At 37.4% G+C, this 17,910-nt stretch overlaps 1 protein-coding gene across 1 annotated transcript in view; it reads right to left on the bottom strand.

Annotated features, from left to right (window-relative positions):
- The window catches only part of GPR158 (G protein-coupled receptor 158), a 422,564-nt gene that overhangs the window by 131,885 nt on the left and 272,769 nt on the right, over positions 1-17,910 (bottom strand). The window contains exon 5 of the mRNA XM_008002559.3: positions 3,342-3,410. Within this exon, the coding sequence (XP_008000750.2) occupies positions 3,342-3,410 (69 nt within the window). The remainder of the gene's footprint in view (positions 1-3,341; positions 3,411-17,910) is intronic.

Genomic DNA, 17,910 nt, shown 5'->3' with positions numbered 1-17,910 from the left:
TGGGGAATTTTGAGAACAGGAGTGACATGGTCAGTCTAATTTTCATGTTAAAACTGGCTGACATTTTGAAAATAGATAAGATTCTAGGGGCCAGCACACAAGAAGAGAGGCTAGTAAAAGAACATGGCGACAATCCAGAAGGGGTGGATCACAGTTTAGACCAGGTGGTAGCAGTGAATGTGGGAGGGGCTTATTAGATTCTTGCTGCATCTTTTTTGTGTTTTGTTTTGGTTTTGTTTTGAGACGGAGTCTCGCTCTGTCGCCCAGGCTGGAATGCAGTGGTGCCATCTCAGCTCACTACAACCTCCGCCTCCCAGGTTCATGCCATTCTCCTGCCTCAGTCACCCAAGTAGCTGGGACTATAGGCGCCCGCCACTGCGCCTGGCTAGTTTTTTGTATTTTTAGTAGAGTTGGAGTTTCACCATGTTAGCCAGGATGGTCTCAATCTCCTGACCTTGTGATCCACCCACCTCGGCCTCCCAAAGTGCTGGGATTACAGGCGTGAGCCACTGGCACCTGGTCGATTCTTGCTGTATCTTTAAAGGTTTTCTAATGTGAGAGAAAGAGTGGTATCAATAATGACTCCTAGGCTTTTGGCCTGAGTAACTAGAAGGATAGAGCTGCCATCAGTGGACACTGGAAGGCTGAATCTGAGGGAGAGATCAGTGCTTCAGTAGAGAATATGATAGGGAATTCTGTTGGATGTGCAAATGGAGTGGTTGCCTAAGCAGCTGAATATGAGCTGGGAGCTCAGGAGAAAGGTTTGGGCTGGAGATATAAATTCGGCAGTCTTTGGCATATAAATAGTACTTCAACTTTGCGGCTAGATGAGATCACCAAGTGAGAATGTACATTAAGAAAAGCTACAAGAACTCAGTCCTGAGGCATTCAAGTATGAAGAAGTGGGAGTTAAGATGAAGAATCAACAAAGCAGGCTGAGATGGAGCAGGGAGTGAGGTAAGACAAAAACCAAAAAGAATCTAGTGTCCCGGCAGTCCTACCTTTCCTTCTCTTACACCTACTCACCTTTCAGGTCTCTGCCAAGGGATATTTTATTCCCTAAACTTGATTAGATATCTCTCCTAAGTGCCTCCACAGCATCCTGTCTTTACTGCTTTCTTAGTGTTTGTCACATTGTATTACCATTGTTTGCATTAACTCATCTCTTCCTCTACACTGTAAGCTTCTTGAAAGGAGAAATCAAGTTGTCTTGCTCATAGAGTATTCCCAGAAATTAGCATAGTGCTTGGCACACAATAACCATTGAACATAAGTTGGCTGAGTTGAATTTGTCAAGTCAGTACTTATCTTCTGGTTTCAGACATGTTACTGGTACGCTAGAGTCCACTATGATTATCTAAGCCACTAGCACCATACGTACATTTATTTCATCATGCTTATTTTACTATGTAACAATTTCAATTTTTCCGACATTAATTGGTATGTCTCATGATTCTGATTCAGGTAGAAGGGAAGGAAGAAGGAAAGCGATACTTATTTGTACATATTACGCATACATACCAATACAATTGTATACATATGCATACATTTGCCTTTCACATGTAGTCACATTTAAGCATTTAACCTTCCTCACAAATTTGCAAAGAAAAGTATAATTAGCTCAATTTTATAAGAGAAAAAAACAGGGTTTAGGAATGTTAAGTAACTTGTCTAAGGTCACTCAAATGGTAAAAACTGGGATTTAAATATCTGTAAAGCACTTGCATGAGAGTAGGCAGATAGCCAGACATGAGCAGGAGCGGGGAGCCCCTGAAAAAGGGAAGTCCAAAAAATTTCGCACCCCAGAGGTTGCATGCTAGATATGAGCAGAGAGATGGGAAATACCTATGTAGAAAGAAATGCCCCCAAACACCCCTTAAGACGCCCAATGATCACTCATTCTGTAGTTAACCTGTCAGAATGTAGCTAGCTACATGCTGAGAAGAGGGAAAGAGGGCAAAGGAGAAATTCCTAAGAGATGCGCAGGTGCAATAAGTACAGATTTAGCCACGACATGACCTTCCTGGGATGGTGGTAAGGAGCAATGCTGCCATTAGGTAGAATTCATATCTAATGCTAGGGCGCACACGAACATCAACAGACGGCAAGGGAGAATCCTACAAACCCGGGGTGGGAACTGGGTGGGGACTCGAGGCAGAAGTGGGAAACTAATCAGAGACAAAGGCAGAGACTTGAGACACAGACAGGAACTTAAAGGGTCTGACATAATAAAAAGAGCAATGTAGAACTCTTGGAGCTGCTGGCTCATCCCCTTTCAAGGAGCCCACTTTGCCCCATCTTTCCGAATATACTGTTCTCTGCTACTACTTTCCACCCAGATCAACCCACTCTTCTCTTGACGTGTACGTTGAAGACCAAGCTCTGATTTTTTTTTTTTTTAATCTTGCGCAAATTCCTATCTAAGGAGTCTGGGGAGTCATGCCCTACAAACCATAAATTCTTATCAGCTTTTATTTAACCCTATATCTCACGTCTTACTTTCCAATCTGACTGGCGTAACATTATGTGACAAAGAAGAAAATCAAAATACTTTTACCCCAAAACATGTTTCTGTGCCATATTTTCAAAGGGCCCTGCAAAACTGTCCATTGTGAGGGAAAATCTGCATCTGTAAAGAATCTCTATTAACATAGCTAGATGTTTTTCTTCCTGACCCTCCCAATCCTGAAGATATTAACTGAGTGTCTAGCACCTTTTATCGGTCTGAATAGGAGACATTTGTCGTCTATCGTCTCTAAGGGCAGCCACTATGAGACTTCAAAAGAACCTTGGTCTCCACAGTCTTTTATCTTAACCTGAAATTTTCCTTTCTATTGATCCCAGGTCTTTAGACAAATTCAATCAATTGTCAACCAGAAAGTGTTTTAATTTACCTATAGTCTGGAAGTCCCCCAAACTTCAAATTGTCCTGCCTTTCTGGACCAAACCAACATATTTCTCAAATGAATCTGATTGAAGTCTCATGCCTCCCTAAAATGTATAAAACCAAGCTGCACCCCAACCACCTTGAGCACATGCTCTCAGAACCTCCCGAGGGCTGTATCAGGGGCCATGGTCTCTCATATTTGGCTCAGATGAAATCTCTTCAAATATTTTAGAGTTTGACTCTTTTCATCAACAACTTCCTTCAATAAACATTTGCTTACTTTACTAATTGTCTTTTGGCCAAATTCTTTCTCTCAAGTAAGACAAGAGCCAAGAACTCCTGCACTTCCTGGTAACACCAGGGTGTGTTTGCGTGTGTGTGCGTGCAAACAGTAGTTTTACAGTATGCAACATAACATAAATGTCTACTTTAAAAACATAATTATGTTACTCACTGGAAAGTATAGGAGCAGAGACCCAAAAAGGATCGTTTCCAACAGGATAAGGCCCGATGCCCGGATGCTCTGGAAAACAAAATAAAAACGTTATTACTAACTTACATTTCTAAGCCTGGAGAATGATGCTATTGTGAAAATGCCACAAGACAGTAGGACAGCATTTTTTTGGGGAAATTAAATAAATAAATGAAAATTGGTTAGTATTCAGGTGGGTATAAAACAAACATGCAAAAAGACTGATTATAAAGGTGATGATGGGCTTAATAATATCACCAGTGGCTTCATGAGGTTTTGTTCTCTAAAATTTGAATCATTAAACAGTCTGAGCAGCTAAGAACACTATTCTGAAGATACTTTTGAGCCGAGAAGTCTTCTGCCGATTGAAGGTCTTTTCTCCATCAAAGGGTTCGTGGTCTCACAGGCTTCAGGGAATGAAGCCGTGGATCAACCACAGAGGCGAGTGTTACAGCTCGATTAGAGAAAGGGGCAGACCCAAAGAGTGTGCGGCGGCAAGATTTATTAATGCAAAAGTGAAAGTAAAGCTTCCACACGGTGAAAGGGGTCCCAGAAAGATTGCCGTTTCCGGCTTGCGTGTCTTATGCTTATATCCCCTTATGACCCCTCCCCTTTTCCTTTTTCTGTCCTATAGAATTAGCTTATTTTCTATCCGCTTGTGGGTTGGCGGGCCTGATTGATTAAAAACATCGCTGTGGCTAGAGCTTAAACTCGCCTTAGCTTGCAGCTATGACTCAGTTTGGCTTAGGGGAAAGTTCCCTTAGGGAAGTCCCTATTGACCCAGGAAGTCCAGCCAACTTAGCCGTTAGTCCCTCACTTTCAATCCAAGAAATTTACAAATGAGATCTTGCCTGCATTTCTAAAATATGAGCCACCAGTGCATACTGAATGCTATCCCTAAACTATTTCACAAATACCTGTGGGATAGTGTTGGTGGATTTTAAAAAAGCATATGCACAAGGTCTTGAAGTCTTCATCTCTCCCCCCATGCTAAAATATAACCCCTAAAACTCACAAACAGCTTCGCTATGTGAACAATATAAATCACATTAAATAACAGGGGTATCTCACCTTGTTAACATGCATACATGTTATTCTTTACTCAAAATTCAAAAGAATTAGTTGATTTGATTTTCGAATAAATTTCTGAATAGTTTGCTAAGCATGAACATATCTAATAACCTTAAGATATTTTGTTAGACTTAAAATAGCATTATCTTCTCAAAGCAAAATTCTTAGAATTGAGGCAAGAAATGAAAGACCAGAAAAATCAATCTTATTTTCTACAATAAATGTTGCTTTCATGAATTCAAGCATCAATATAGAGCAAGTATATTAATTAATACTACAAACACAAAAGTAGGTCATTTTAGGCGAGCTGTGTTTTCACTAAGTATAATACAAAATGTATACAGAAATTACACGTGGTGTAAATATCTTAACAGGAAACAATTTGCAGTAGTAATAACTAATTTTGTAACAATAAAAAAATTCTGAAAGGCCAAACCACAGTAGTGCATTATATAAAAGAACTGTCAGACAACTGGATACCCAGAAAGAAAACATTCTAATTGCCCTTCCAAAAATCCCTGTGGGGCATTGTTAAATATATAGAACTACTTTGTGTAACCCCTCAAAAAAACTCAGCGCTTGCATTAATTTAAGAATTTGGGAATAGAGAAACAAGTTTAGTCAGTGAACAGCCTTGATTATCTGAGTGGCTTCTTGCTATTGGTCATTATGTTAGATAGCAGGTGCTTTTGGTGAAAAGAAAATTTCTATCAGCAAGCATTTAAATGGGTTTTGGCTGGCAGAATTCCCAAAGTGGCAAGGTACATTTGCAGAGTATGCCTAGTTATGAAGCTTATTTTTTAAACTTTCCCAAAAAAGACACAAAAAATGAAAATCCAAAATATTATACATGACTGACTGTAAAATAATTTGTACACTATTGGTTGAGTGAATAAGAGGACGTGAAAAGCTGCTGCAAGGTACAGTGAAGAAGACAGACTTTGGAGTTAATTCCCTCTCAGTTTGAATGATGAAATAACCACTTTGCGTTGGGCAACCTTGAACAATGGTCTCACCCATAAGACGGGTGTTTTAATCTTTACCTTATCAAATCTGACAGATTTATTAAATATGAAGCATGCAAAATGGCTGGCATTATACCTGGTACTTAATAAGTCGGTACATATTCTTCAAGGTAGAGAACAGCAACAGGATGATGACTGAAAACTAGAAGGAATATATCGCTGACAGTCAAATTTTGTTTAATACTTGTTATCCAAAATGACCCAAAAGGAGATGAATGCCTCGAGCAGTGGACCAACAGTTCCTTCCCAGGGCTGTGATCATGCTATGGTTTGATGGCCTCTTCCATCCTGCAATATCTCTTGAGATTTTAGGTCTAGTAGGCTTGGTAGCAGTGTCACAACCATCACTACCACATAACAGCAGCAGGAGTACATGCTTTTATATTTTCTCAGAGCAAATAATCTGTCTCCTTTTCATTTGTAATTGTTGAACAATCTTCTTAAGAGTTCACTGCCTTGCTCCTGGCTAAGCAGAGGAGCCCATAATTTCAGTTTACAAATTGGAACTCTGACAGGTGGTTCCATAATAAAATGTAAGTCCTGTTACAAATGTGCATGCTTTTTCTTTCAAAATATTATTTGGAAGAGCTGGCTTTGTGGCCTTGCAGAATGAGCAGGAACCCAATGGGTGAGATTTTAAGACAGAGAAGAGACCCATGCTCCCCAAAATATTTCCTCCACTGTCTTATTGGTACTAGAAAATCTTTTAACTGGCACAGAGCCTTTTATTTTATGCTTGGTACCAAGGATTAATATACAATTTTGTAAGTAATACATTGACAAGTTCAAAGCAAAATATAGGAATCTTGTTTAGAGTCTCACTGGTAGGGTGAGGAAGGACAGAAAAGACACTAAGTGTGTACGGGGGGTGGCAGAGGTTGAAAATTGAAGATGGATGAGAGAGATAATGAGCAAAATAACAGAGACCAAGAAAAAAAGTCGTCTCCTTCACAGTTATTCCTGAGATAGAAATGGTGATATGAAACTATAAGCAGAGTTGTTAACTGGGAAACTTATAAAAATCTTAATTGAAAGATGATCAGTAATACGCAGTATGACACTATTTATACAAAACACATACACATAAAACAACGCTATACATTTCTCTATCCAGGCATACCTCATCTATATATCTGTCTGTCCATCCATCCATCCATCCATCCATCCATCCAGGCAAACCTTAGAAATATTTTGGGTTTGGTTTCAGACCACAGCAATAAATCAAGTACCAAAATAAAGTGAATCACACAAATTTTGTGGTTTTCTGGTGCATATAAAAGTTACATTTACACTATAGTGTCGTCTATTAAGTATGCAATGGCATTATGTCTAAAAAATAATGTACTTGCCTTAAGGAAAAAATACTTTATGGCTGAAAAATACTAATAATCATCTGAGGCTTCATCAGATTCTAATCTTTTTTGCTGGGGGAGGGTCTTGCCTCCATGTTGATGGCTGCTGACTGATAAGGTTGGTGGCTACTGGAAGCTTCGGATGGTTGTGGCAATTTCTTAAAATAGGAAAACAATGAAGTTTGCTGTACCAGTTGGCTCTTCCTTTCATGAGATTTCTTTGTGGCATGTGATGCTGTTTGATAGCATGTTACCTACAGAGGAAGTTCTTTCAAAATTGGAGTCAATCCTCTTAACTATAATAATGCAATATTCTAAATCCTTTGTTGTCATTTCAACAATGTCCATAGCATCTTCACCAGGAGTGGATTACATCTGAAAAAACTACTTGTTTGCTCATCCATGAGAAGCAACTCCTCATTCATTCAAATTCTATCATGAGATTTATGGTAACTCAGACACATGTTCAGGCTTCACTGCTAATTCTAATTCTTTTGCTATTTTCACCATATCTGCAGTTAGTTCCTTCACTGAAGTCTTGAATGCCTCAAAGTCATCCATGAGGGTTAGAACCAACGTTTTCCAAACTCTTGTTAATGTTGATATTTTGATCTCCTTCCATGAATCATAAATGTTCTCAATGGCATCTAGAATAGTGAATCCTTTCCAGAGGTTTTCAGTTTACTTTGCCCAGATCTACCAGATGAATCACTGTGGCAACGATTGCCTTACAAAATGTATTTCTTAAATAAGAAGATGTGAAAGTCTAACTCCTTAATCCTTGGGCAGTAGAATGAATGCTGTGTTAGTGGGCATGAAAATAACGTTAATCTCCTTGCATATCTCCATCAGAGCTCTTGGGTGACTATGTGCATTGTCAATAAGCAGTAATGTTTTGAAAGGAATCTTTTTCTGAGCAGTAAGTCTCGTCAGTGGGCTTAAAATATCCAGTAAATCATGCTATAAATAGATATGCTATCACATCCGAGCTTTGTTGTTACATTTTTACAGCACAGGCAGAGTTGCTTTAGCATAATTCTTAAGGCCCCTAGGACCTTCAGAATGGTCAATGAGCATTGGCTTTAACTTAAAAGTCACTAGTTGCATTTGCCCCTAACATAAGGGTCAATGTTTCATTTGAAGTTTTGAAGCCAGGCATTGACTTCTCCTCTCTAGCTATGAAAGTCCTAGATGGCATCTTCTTCCACTAGAGGGCTATTTCATCGACACTGAATATCTGTTGTTTCTTGTAGCTACCTTCATCGATGATCTTAGCTAGATCTTCTTGATGACCTGCTGCAGCTTCTCCATCAGCACTTGCTGCTTCACTTTACACTTTTATGTTATGGAGATGGCTGCTTTCCTTGTACCTCATGAACCAACCTCTGCTAGCTTCTAACTTTTCTTCTGTAGTTTCCTCAACTGTGTCAGCCTTCACAGAATTGAAGAGAGTTAGGCCCTTGCTTTGGATTAGGTTTTGGCTTAAGGCAGCATTGTGACTGGTTCAGTCTTCTATCTAGAGTACTCAAACTTTCTCCATATCAGCAATAAGGCTGTTTTGCTTTCTTATCATACATGCGTTCACTGGAGTAGCATTTTTAATTCCCATCAACAATTTTTCCTTTGCATTTACAAATTGGTTATTGAGTGCAAGCCAGCCCCCACTATGTCTTTCTTACTAAGCTCAATCACTTCTAGCTTTTGATTTAAAGTGAGTGATATGTGACTCTTCCTTTCACTTGAACACTAAAGGCCATTGTAGAATTATTAATTGACCTAATTTCAACATTGTTATGTCTCAGGGAATAAAGAGGGCTGAGGAGAGGGAGGAAGACGGAGGAATTGCTAGTTGTGGAACAGTCAGAACACATTTAACACTGATCACTTAAGTTCACCATCTTATGTAATCAAAGATCAGTAATCACAGATCACCACAACAGATATAATACTAAAAGCATTTATTGAAATATTGTAAGAATTACCAAACTGTGACACAGAGATACAAAGTGAGCACATGTTGTTAGAAAAATGGCTATGATAGATTTTCTCAGTGTACAGTTGCCACAAACCTTTAATTTGTAAGACATGGTATCTGTCAAGCAAAATAAAGCAAAGTGCAATAAAGTAAGATTTGTCTGTATACATATACACACCAAACAGATGTCTGGAGGATACATACTAAGTTGATAATAAGGTTTGTTTGTTTTTTTCCAGAGAAAAGGGTAGATTTGGGCATAGATCAACTTACCTGAAAATATGTTAATATCTTTGAAGGAGAGGTAGTCATTTATTGCTATGTAATATACTTTAATAAATAAATTTTTAAAAACCTTTGTGTCAACCCAACTATTTGAAAATCTATGATTTTAGGCCGGGCATGGTGGCTCAAGCCTGTAATCCCAGCATTTGGGGAAGCTGAGGTGGACGGATCAGTTGAGGTCAGGAGTTCAGGACCAGCCTGGCCAATATGGCGAAACCCCGTCTCTACTAAAAATACAAAAATTTGCTGGGCGTGGTGGCAGGTGCCTGCAGTCCCAGCTACTTGGGAGGCTGAGGCAGGAGAATCACTTGAACTTGGGAGGCAGAGGTTGCAGTGAGCCCAGATCAAGCCACTATACTCTAGCCTTGGCAACAGCAAGACTCCATCTCAAAAGAGGAGGGAAAAAAACAAAAAAAGAGAAAATCTCTGACTTGGTATTGTAATATGCAAAATATTATGCAATAAGTCTAAACAAAGCCCTTCCTTTAATATTCTTTAATGAATTTTTATTTGGCACCAGCTGATTCATATAATCATCAAAGACTGTATCTTATAATTTTTGCAGGTGAATATAAAGCTGGAGGTATTATCATTCAGCCTAACTCTCTGGTTTGGAACCCATAAACCCTAATAAATATACCTCCCAAGTTTACAATAGAGGTGAGTATATTCTACCTTACTCCATTTCCATCCCAACTTCCCTACTTTGTAAACTTTCAGAACTGACTTATGGAGGTTTATAACAGCCAGATATCAAACCCATAGACAAAAAAAAAGTCAAATTATACCAATTTCTATCAAATTATATCAAAGTCCGTTTCTAAATTCCATGTTTGGATGCCAAGTATAGAAGCATAAGATGAAGCACAGTTGTAACTGCCATAGAAGATTTACCTGGGATATAAGCACCCAGAGGAAGGTTAGTCATTGGATATAACAAGAGAAGAATGCTCAAGGCTGCATTTTTAGAAATAATTAAAATGGTTTATTATTATTTTCCTGATTTTATGGGGACTAACTACTCCATTTATATTTTTAAAACATTTTTAACCTCTGGGGAAATTAATGTATATCTTGCTAAAACAGGGCAGCTATTTTTTGGTCACTGCTGATTTATTCAGCATTACAACATTTAGAGTTTCTATTACAAAAGAAACCTCTGAACATGAATATATTTTTATATAGTTGGACCCAGCATCTATGAGGAAAATATAAGAGAACAATCGAATTATATTTTGAAAGAGATGAACTAGCATAAGTTTGAATGACAAACCAAGACTGTATAAATCTATATCCTTTTAAAAAAGATATACCAATGCAAGCAGGATGAAAAACTTATGAGCTGTACTTTTTCTTTTAAAATTATGCTCTTTCAAGGAGAAATTCATGGACAGAGGGACTTCATATGAAACCTGACAAACATCGGATAAAATAATTACACAATATGGATTGGGAAAAAAAATGTAAAATGTGATCCTAAAGAGAATCTTAACATTGAGAGGTATGAGGACACTATCTTTCAATAATTTTATTAACAATTACATAAATGGAAAAGAATAGACTACATCCAGTTTGAAAGACTGCATGTAGTTAGCTTTTGTTAAGATCTATGATAAAATATTTAAAAACCAATCAAATTTAGAAAAATTTGTCAAGGCACAATTATATAAAATGTGGTCAGTTAAAATCAATTTTAGGTTTTTAGGAGAATTCTCAGCAATAAAAAAGCTATTTTTATAAAAATGAAGAGATAGGGTCATGGCAGAGACTCCCAAAGTAAAATGTATGTAATTCAGAGAATTACAAATTGATGGATTAAACCACACAGATTTGATCACTAGATGGTCTGGAACTTTGGTATTAACCATTAATTAGCTGTGAGATCTTGGGTAAGTTGTTTAACCTTTGAGCTTCAGTTTCTTCATTTATAAGATGGGTGTAATAATGCCCAGGTGTATATTGTTGCGAAGATTGGCAATAATGCTGCCTGGCACAGAGCAGGGGCTCAGTCAACGGTAGTTCTTCATGAATCTGTCAAGTACAGACAGAGGAAATGAAGTCAGCAGAGAAGCAAAGCTCACTCAGCTGATCAGTGCCAGACCAGTCCTGTCTTCCACAGCTGCTGGTTCCCAATTCAGTGAGATTTCCTCAGTGATTTTCTTACCCAAACTAACAAGAACAAAATATGTAATAATATAATAACAAAAACATGTAACACTACCAAACTACTTAAAAATAAATGACAAGTAAGGGTTTGGTTCAGGTGTTATAAAAAGTTTACGGCCGGGAGCAGTGGTTCACGCCTGTAATCCCAGCACTTTGGGAGGCCGAGGTGGGCAAATCACAAGGTCAGGGGATCGAGACCATCCTGGCTAACACGGTGAAATCCCGTCCCTACTAAAAATACAAAAAAATTAGCCGGGCCTGGTGGCGGGCGCCTGTAGTCCCAGCTACTCAGGAGGCTGAGGCAGGAGAATGGTGTGAACCCGGGAGGCGGAGCTTGCAGTGAGCAGAGATCAGGCCACTGCACTCCAGCCTGGGCAACAGAGCGAGACTATGTCTCAAAAAAAAAAAAAAAAAAAAATTCCTAGTCAATTTTAAATTCCTCACAGTCTTAACTAAAACACTAAAAGAAATTGTCATATGGCCTTAAGTAGGTATTCTTTCTAACTTGTAAGACTTCATAAGAAAGCGCATTTTTTCATACAGTGTAATTTATACATGAACAGTTTAATACGACCTTTTTGAAGAGTAAATTTATCAAAAAATAAACTTCACATTGATTTATACATAGTTTTCTGTTCTTTACAACAGTATGGCACACTACATAAAAAAATTAATGATGTTATATACATGTGAAATTAGAAATAACAAGTCATTAATTATTATGATTTACCATCTATTGCTGGGCAGAAACTTCCCATGGTTATGGTGATTTGTTGTTGTTGTTGTTGTTTTCAAAATTTACATGAGATACTTGTCAATTCGTTTTGCTTTGTTTCAAAGAATGTGCACACTTAAATGTATTCCCCTCCAGTTTCATCTGATTTTATGTCTCAAAATTGCTGACTCACTGCAGTTGCAGAGAGGCAGAATAACTTAGATGCAGGAGAGGGAATGTTTTGATACCCTTAACTTAGCTTATCCCTCATATACATGACCAAAAGCAATTTAGCACCCAAACACTTGTTATCAGCCTTCTCCCTATCTTTCAGACCCCTTTTCTGGCTAAGAAGCCTTTAAAATACATTCCTAAGATACGGATGATTATGTCCTTACTTGGCCTCATTTTTCCAATGGCTTCATTGTAAAAATATGCAAAATTAGCTGTTACTTCTCTGTAATCTATTTGTGACCTTCAAATTCCTTTTTTTCCCAATAGTACTACATAGCGTAACTCATATTTCACTTAAATAAATAATCTAAATGAAATTAAAGCATACAGAAGTCATACAGTCAAAAATACCACATAAAGAGATCTTGCCTTGACAGGTTACCATTCTTAAATGCAGTGGTATAAAATTACGGAAGCACACAATGTCATTTTCTTAGACTTCTACTGTTCATTAAAAGCTATTAACAGGCCAGGCGCAGTGGCTCACACTTGTAATCCAAACACTTTGGAAGGCCAAGGTCGGTGGATCACCTGAGGTCAGGAGTTCAAGACCAGCCTGGCCAACATGGTGAAACTTCCGTCTCTACTAAAAATACAACAACAACAAAAATCGCCAGGCATGGTGGTGGGCACCTGTAATCCCAGCTACATGGGAGGTTGAGGCAGGAGAACTGCTTGAACCCGGGAGGTGGAGGTTGCAGTGAGCTGAAATCGTGCCACTGCACTCCAGCCTAGGTGACAGGGTGAGACTCCATCACACACACACACACACACACACACACACACAGAGCTATTAACATTGTTTGTCAAACAAAAATTAGACTATTAAAAGAACAAATACTCCCCATGAAAAATCCAAATAGAATAAAAATTAAACTAAAATTTTATTAGATATTTAAAAATGTGACACTATTGACAGAAAACACTTGATTACCCTTTCAAAACATCACTCTTTCTTACACTCAGATAAACTCAAATATTAGTGAGTTTGACATCAGTCATTTTTTAAAACATAAAATGTACTTTATATTTAGAGAAAACCAACAGACTTCACAGGTCATTCCTCAGTTTCACCCGACTGCTAAATAAAACACCAAAAGCAATGGCAACAAAAGCCAAAATTGACAAATGGGATCTAATGAAACTAAAGAGCTTCTGCACAGCAAAAGAAACTACCATCAGAGTGAACAGGCAACCTACAGAATGGGAGAACATTTTTGCAATCTACTCATCTGACAAAGGGCTAATATCCAGAACCTACAAAGAACTCAAACAAATTTACAAGAAAAAAACAAACAACGCCATCAAAAAGTGGGCAAAGGATATGAACAGACACTTCTCAAAAGAAGACATTCATACAGCCAACAGACACATGAAAAAATGCTCATCATCACTGGCCATCAGAGAAATGCAAATCAAAACTACAATGAGATACCATCTCACACCAGTTAGAATGGCAATCATTAAAAAAATCAGGAAACAACAGGTGCTGGAGAGGATGTGGAGAAATAGGAACACTTTTACACTGTTGGTGGGACTGTAAACTAGTTCAGCCATTGTGGAAAATAGTGTGGCGATTCCTCAAGGATTTAGAACTAGAAATACCATTTGACCTAGCCATCCCATTACTGGGGATATACCCAAAGGATTATAAGTCATGCTGCTATAAAGACACATGCACACATATGTTTATTGTGGCACTATTCACAATAGCAAAGACTTGGAATCAAATGTCTATCAGTGACAGACTGGATTAAGAAAATGTGGCACATATACACCATGGAATACTATGCAGCCATAAAAAAGGATGAGTTTGTGTCCTTTGTAGGGACACAGATGCAGCTGGAAACCATCATTCTCAGCAAGCTATCACAAGAACAGAAAACCAGATTCCGCATGTTCTCACTCATAGGTGGTAATTGAACAATGAGATCACTTGGACCCAGGAGGGGGATCATCACACACCGGGTCCTATTGTGGGGGAGGGGAGGGATAGCATTAGGAAATATACCTAATGTAAATGACGAGTTAATGGGTGCAGCACACCAACATGGCACATGTATACATATGTAACAAACCTGCACGTTTTGCACACGTATCCTAGAACTTAAAGAATAATAAGAAAAAAAGATGTAAATAATTTTTCTTTAGCATTTGAACCTTTTTAATCTCAGAAGTTTCTGGTTTTTTAAAAATTTGAAATGTCAAGAACCATGTTCTGCAAGGTAAGTACTTTAACATTCTGCTGCTCACACCTAGGCAAAAGAGACCATCAACTGGTTGCTAGAACTCATCAGTAATGCTTCAGTCTTCTAAAAAAGGGGAAAAAATGTCATAATAGGAAGAGAATTTCTCAGAAGTGTTAAGTTTATCTTTAACACACTGTCTATCCTCTATAGTATGTTTGGAAGTGTATGAAATGCCCAGAAAAAGTGTAAAACAAAGAAACATTTCCTGTTTTGTTTGACATTTGGAGATAGCCTAAACATTCCAGGGCTTGTTATGTTCCTTATGCTATACTCTAAATGTAACACAACAATTTCTGATTCTGACAAGACATTTAGAAGGATACAAAAAAGTGTGATAAGCATTTCAGCAAGAAAACAAACAGAAACTGATTTAATAAGGTGTAACAGATGCCCCCTATTTGCAAGAAGAGAAAGCAGTTCAGAAATTAGCAGTATTGTATTTTGACAGGCAAGCAACAAAGGTAGACTATAAAGGGTTTTGGGGTAGTGATTTTTATTTAGATGCGTGGTGAAGACAGGAATTCAAAACTCAATCTCTAAAATGGTATGAACATTTATATATCAAGTTGGATTCTGATTTGCCTCCAAGTTGGGAGCATTAAGAACTGCCCAATGGGTATTATAAAATTTAGTCCACATTGAATGTATCATTCTTCAAGTTGTCTACCAAAGGACAAAGTGAGAAAAAAAAAGAGGGGAAAATATTAATTAGCTAACATCCTGTTACACTTTTGTTGTCAGTTTTAGCCATTTGCTTCACTAAATTCTGCTGTTTCATTGGTCTTTATGCTTATCGGTGAATTATTAACATGTTGCAATTACATATCTTGATATTTTAGAGTCTCATATATTCTATCATGAACATGAGTAATGATTTTCAAATAATGAATTCACAAGTCTTAACTAGATAATGAATGCTAACTTGTACAGCATTCATAAAGGTCACATTAACTGATGGATGTTTTAATTAGTTTTCTTTCTTATCTGTGATGAATCCTTTGCTCTAACATAGATTATTTTACACATTAGGATCAACTATCTACTCAGAAAGACACAAAAGACAGAAGAGAAATAAATACATACAGAAATCTGACAGTAGAGAATTACTGAAAAATTAAGGCAATGTTATAAAACCAAACATTAGAAAAAGTTTTATAATGTAACAGATTTTTTTTAAAAGCAATTCTGTTTAACCTTATCAAAAGTTGAACTATTACTAAATCAGTTTCCTGGAAGTAATAAGCTTTTTGAAACTTTCTAAACTAATAACTCCAAACAGATATTTTCAGCCCAAACCTCTTTCTAACCTTTAGACTCATGTTTCATTTGCTTATGAGACATTTCCACCTGAATGACCTATGCAGAGACACCTCAAACTCAAGATGTCAAAAACTAAATTTTCCCAACCTGCTTTTCTTTTGAAATTTCCCATCGTGGTGCAATATAATAAATAATTTACCTATGTTATAGTCAAACTATATCTGAAAAATACATATACAGGCTAGAAATAAAGAAGTGGGTTTTATGAAATATTCATGTTCAACTTTCGGTCTTTTTCAGAACTCCCAAAATTTTGTTGACCAACTACCTTACTAAATAAATGAATGAGTGACTGCCTAAATAAATGATTAAATGGCAAAATCCAATACTGTTGATGCATATTCAAGGGGAGAGGAAATTCTTCATTTTTAATACATGGTCTCTATGATTTAGAGAATAAGTCAAACAGTCCAAATCTTATGAAGAGAAGGAGGAGGATAAAAAAGTAAGAGAAGGAAAATGGGGGAGGTAGAAAAAACTGTTTATATTTGGTTTAACATACTACTAATCTTGGTTTCACAGGGATAAAAATGGGCGAGCCAGACAGGGTGCGTGGAGGCAGAATAGGACCCAGGCGTAAATGAAATCACTGTCCTTTTACCTCTCTCACCTTCATCTGTATTTACTGTTACTCTCCTGCCCTCAGCCCTCCCACCTCAGACAACTAATAGCTTCGTGTCACCTTTTCTGTCATCTCATCCAGGCTTGCCCTCTTCAAGTAAGGCACACATTTCAAAGTAATTCCCTTATCCCTCCTAATTCATAACTTTCAATTTCTTCCATGTCTTAATCTTACTTATCTGTGATAAAGAAAAAGCATATAATACATTTCAATTAGGCTATTCATAATTGAGAGTAATTTAATCATTTTTCCTCCAGGTAGGACTTGGAAGACAAAATAGCCAAATAGCCAACATGTAAAATCTAAAAGCAAAGATCTTTACCTCTGAAAGTTAGAGAATGAGATGTTGGCACAGTGAGCCTTCTCGTTTCCTCAAATATCACTGTCTGTCACTGAGACTCTTCCCATATAAAACTAACCAAAGTATCAACATTCAATCAGAAACTGAGATATAGAATTTCCTTTTAGCAGTGGCTCATGCCTGTAATCCCAGCACTTTGGGAGGCCGAGGCAGGCGGATCACAAGGTCAGGAGATCGAGACCATCCTGGCTAACATGGTGAAACCCCGTCTCTACTAAAAACACAAAAAATTAGCCGGGCATAGTGGCAGGTGCTTGTAGTCTCAGCTACTCGGGAGGTTGAGGCGGGAGAATGGCATGAACCCAGGAGGCAGAGCTTACAGTGAGCTGAGATGGTGCCACTGCACTCCAGCCTAGGCGACAGAGCAAGACTCTGTCTCAACAAAAAAAAAAAAAAAAGAATTTCCTTTTAGTAATAAAAGGAACCTCAGCTTGCCAATCTCATGTTGAAGATAATTTTTTAAAGAAGGAACTCACATTTCAAAAAGGTTTTATTTCCAGTTATACATTTACATTTTATCACGAATAAATGAATGAATTCGGTAAAGTTGTAGGATACAAAATCAACACACAAAAATCAGTTGTGCCTCTATACATCAACAACAAACTATCTAAAAAAGAAATTATAAAACAATCTCATTTTCAATAGCCTACAAAGCAAATATGGAAATAAATTTAACCAAGGAGGTGAAAGAGCTGTACATTAAAAACTATAAGATATTGATGAAAGAAACTAAAACACAAATTAATGTGCTATCCCATGTTAATGAATTGAAAAATTTAATACTGTTAAAATATCCATACTACCCAAAGTAATTTACAGATTCAATGCAATCTCTATGAAAATTCCAATGACATTGTTCACAGAAATAGAAAAAAAATCCTAAAATGCATGTAAACTACAAAAGACCCCAAAACAGCTAAAGCAATTATAAGTCAAAAGAACAAAGTTGGAGGCATCACAATACTTGACTTCAAAATATACTACAAAGCTATAGTAATCAAAACAGTATGGTGCTGGGATAAAAACCAGACATGTAAACCTATGGAACAGAATTGAGAACCCAGAAATAAATCTATACATTTGTGGTCAATCAATTTTTGATGAAGATGCCAAGAACACACAATAGAAAATGAACAGTCTTTTCAGTAAATTGTATTGGGATAATGGGATATG

Source organism: Chlorocebus sabaeus, chromosome 9 (assembly GCF_047675955.1).
Source record: "Chlorocebus sabaeus isolate Y175 chromosome 9, mChlSab1.0.hap1, whole genome shotgun sequence".
Classification (NCBI taxonomy): domain Eukaryota; kingdom Metazoa; phylum Chordata; class Mammalia; order Primates; family Cercopithecidae; genus Chlorocebus; species Chlorocebus sabaeus.
The sequence above is the reverse complement of the archived record's forward strand: the minus strand, read 5'-3'. Positions and strand labels throughout refer to the sequence as shown.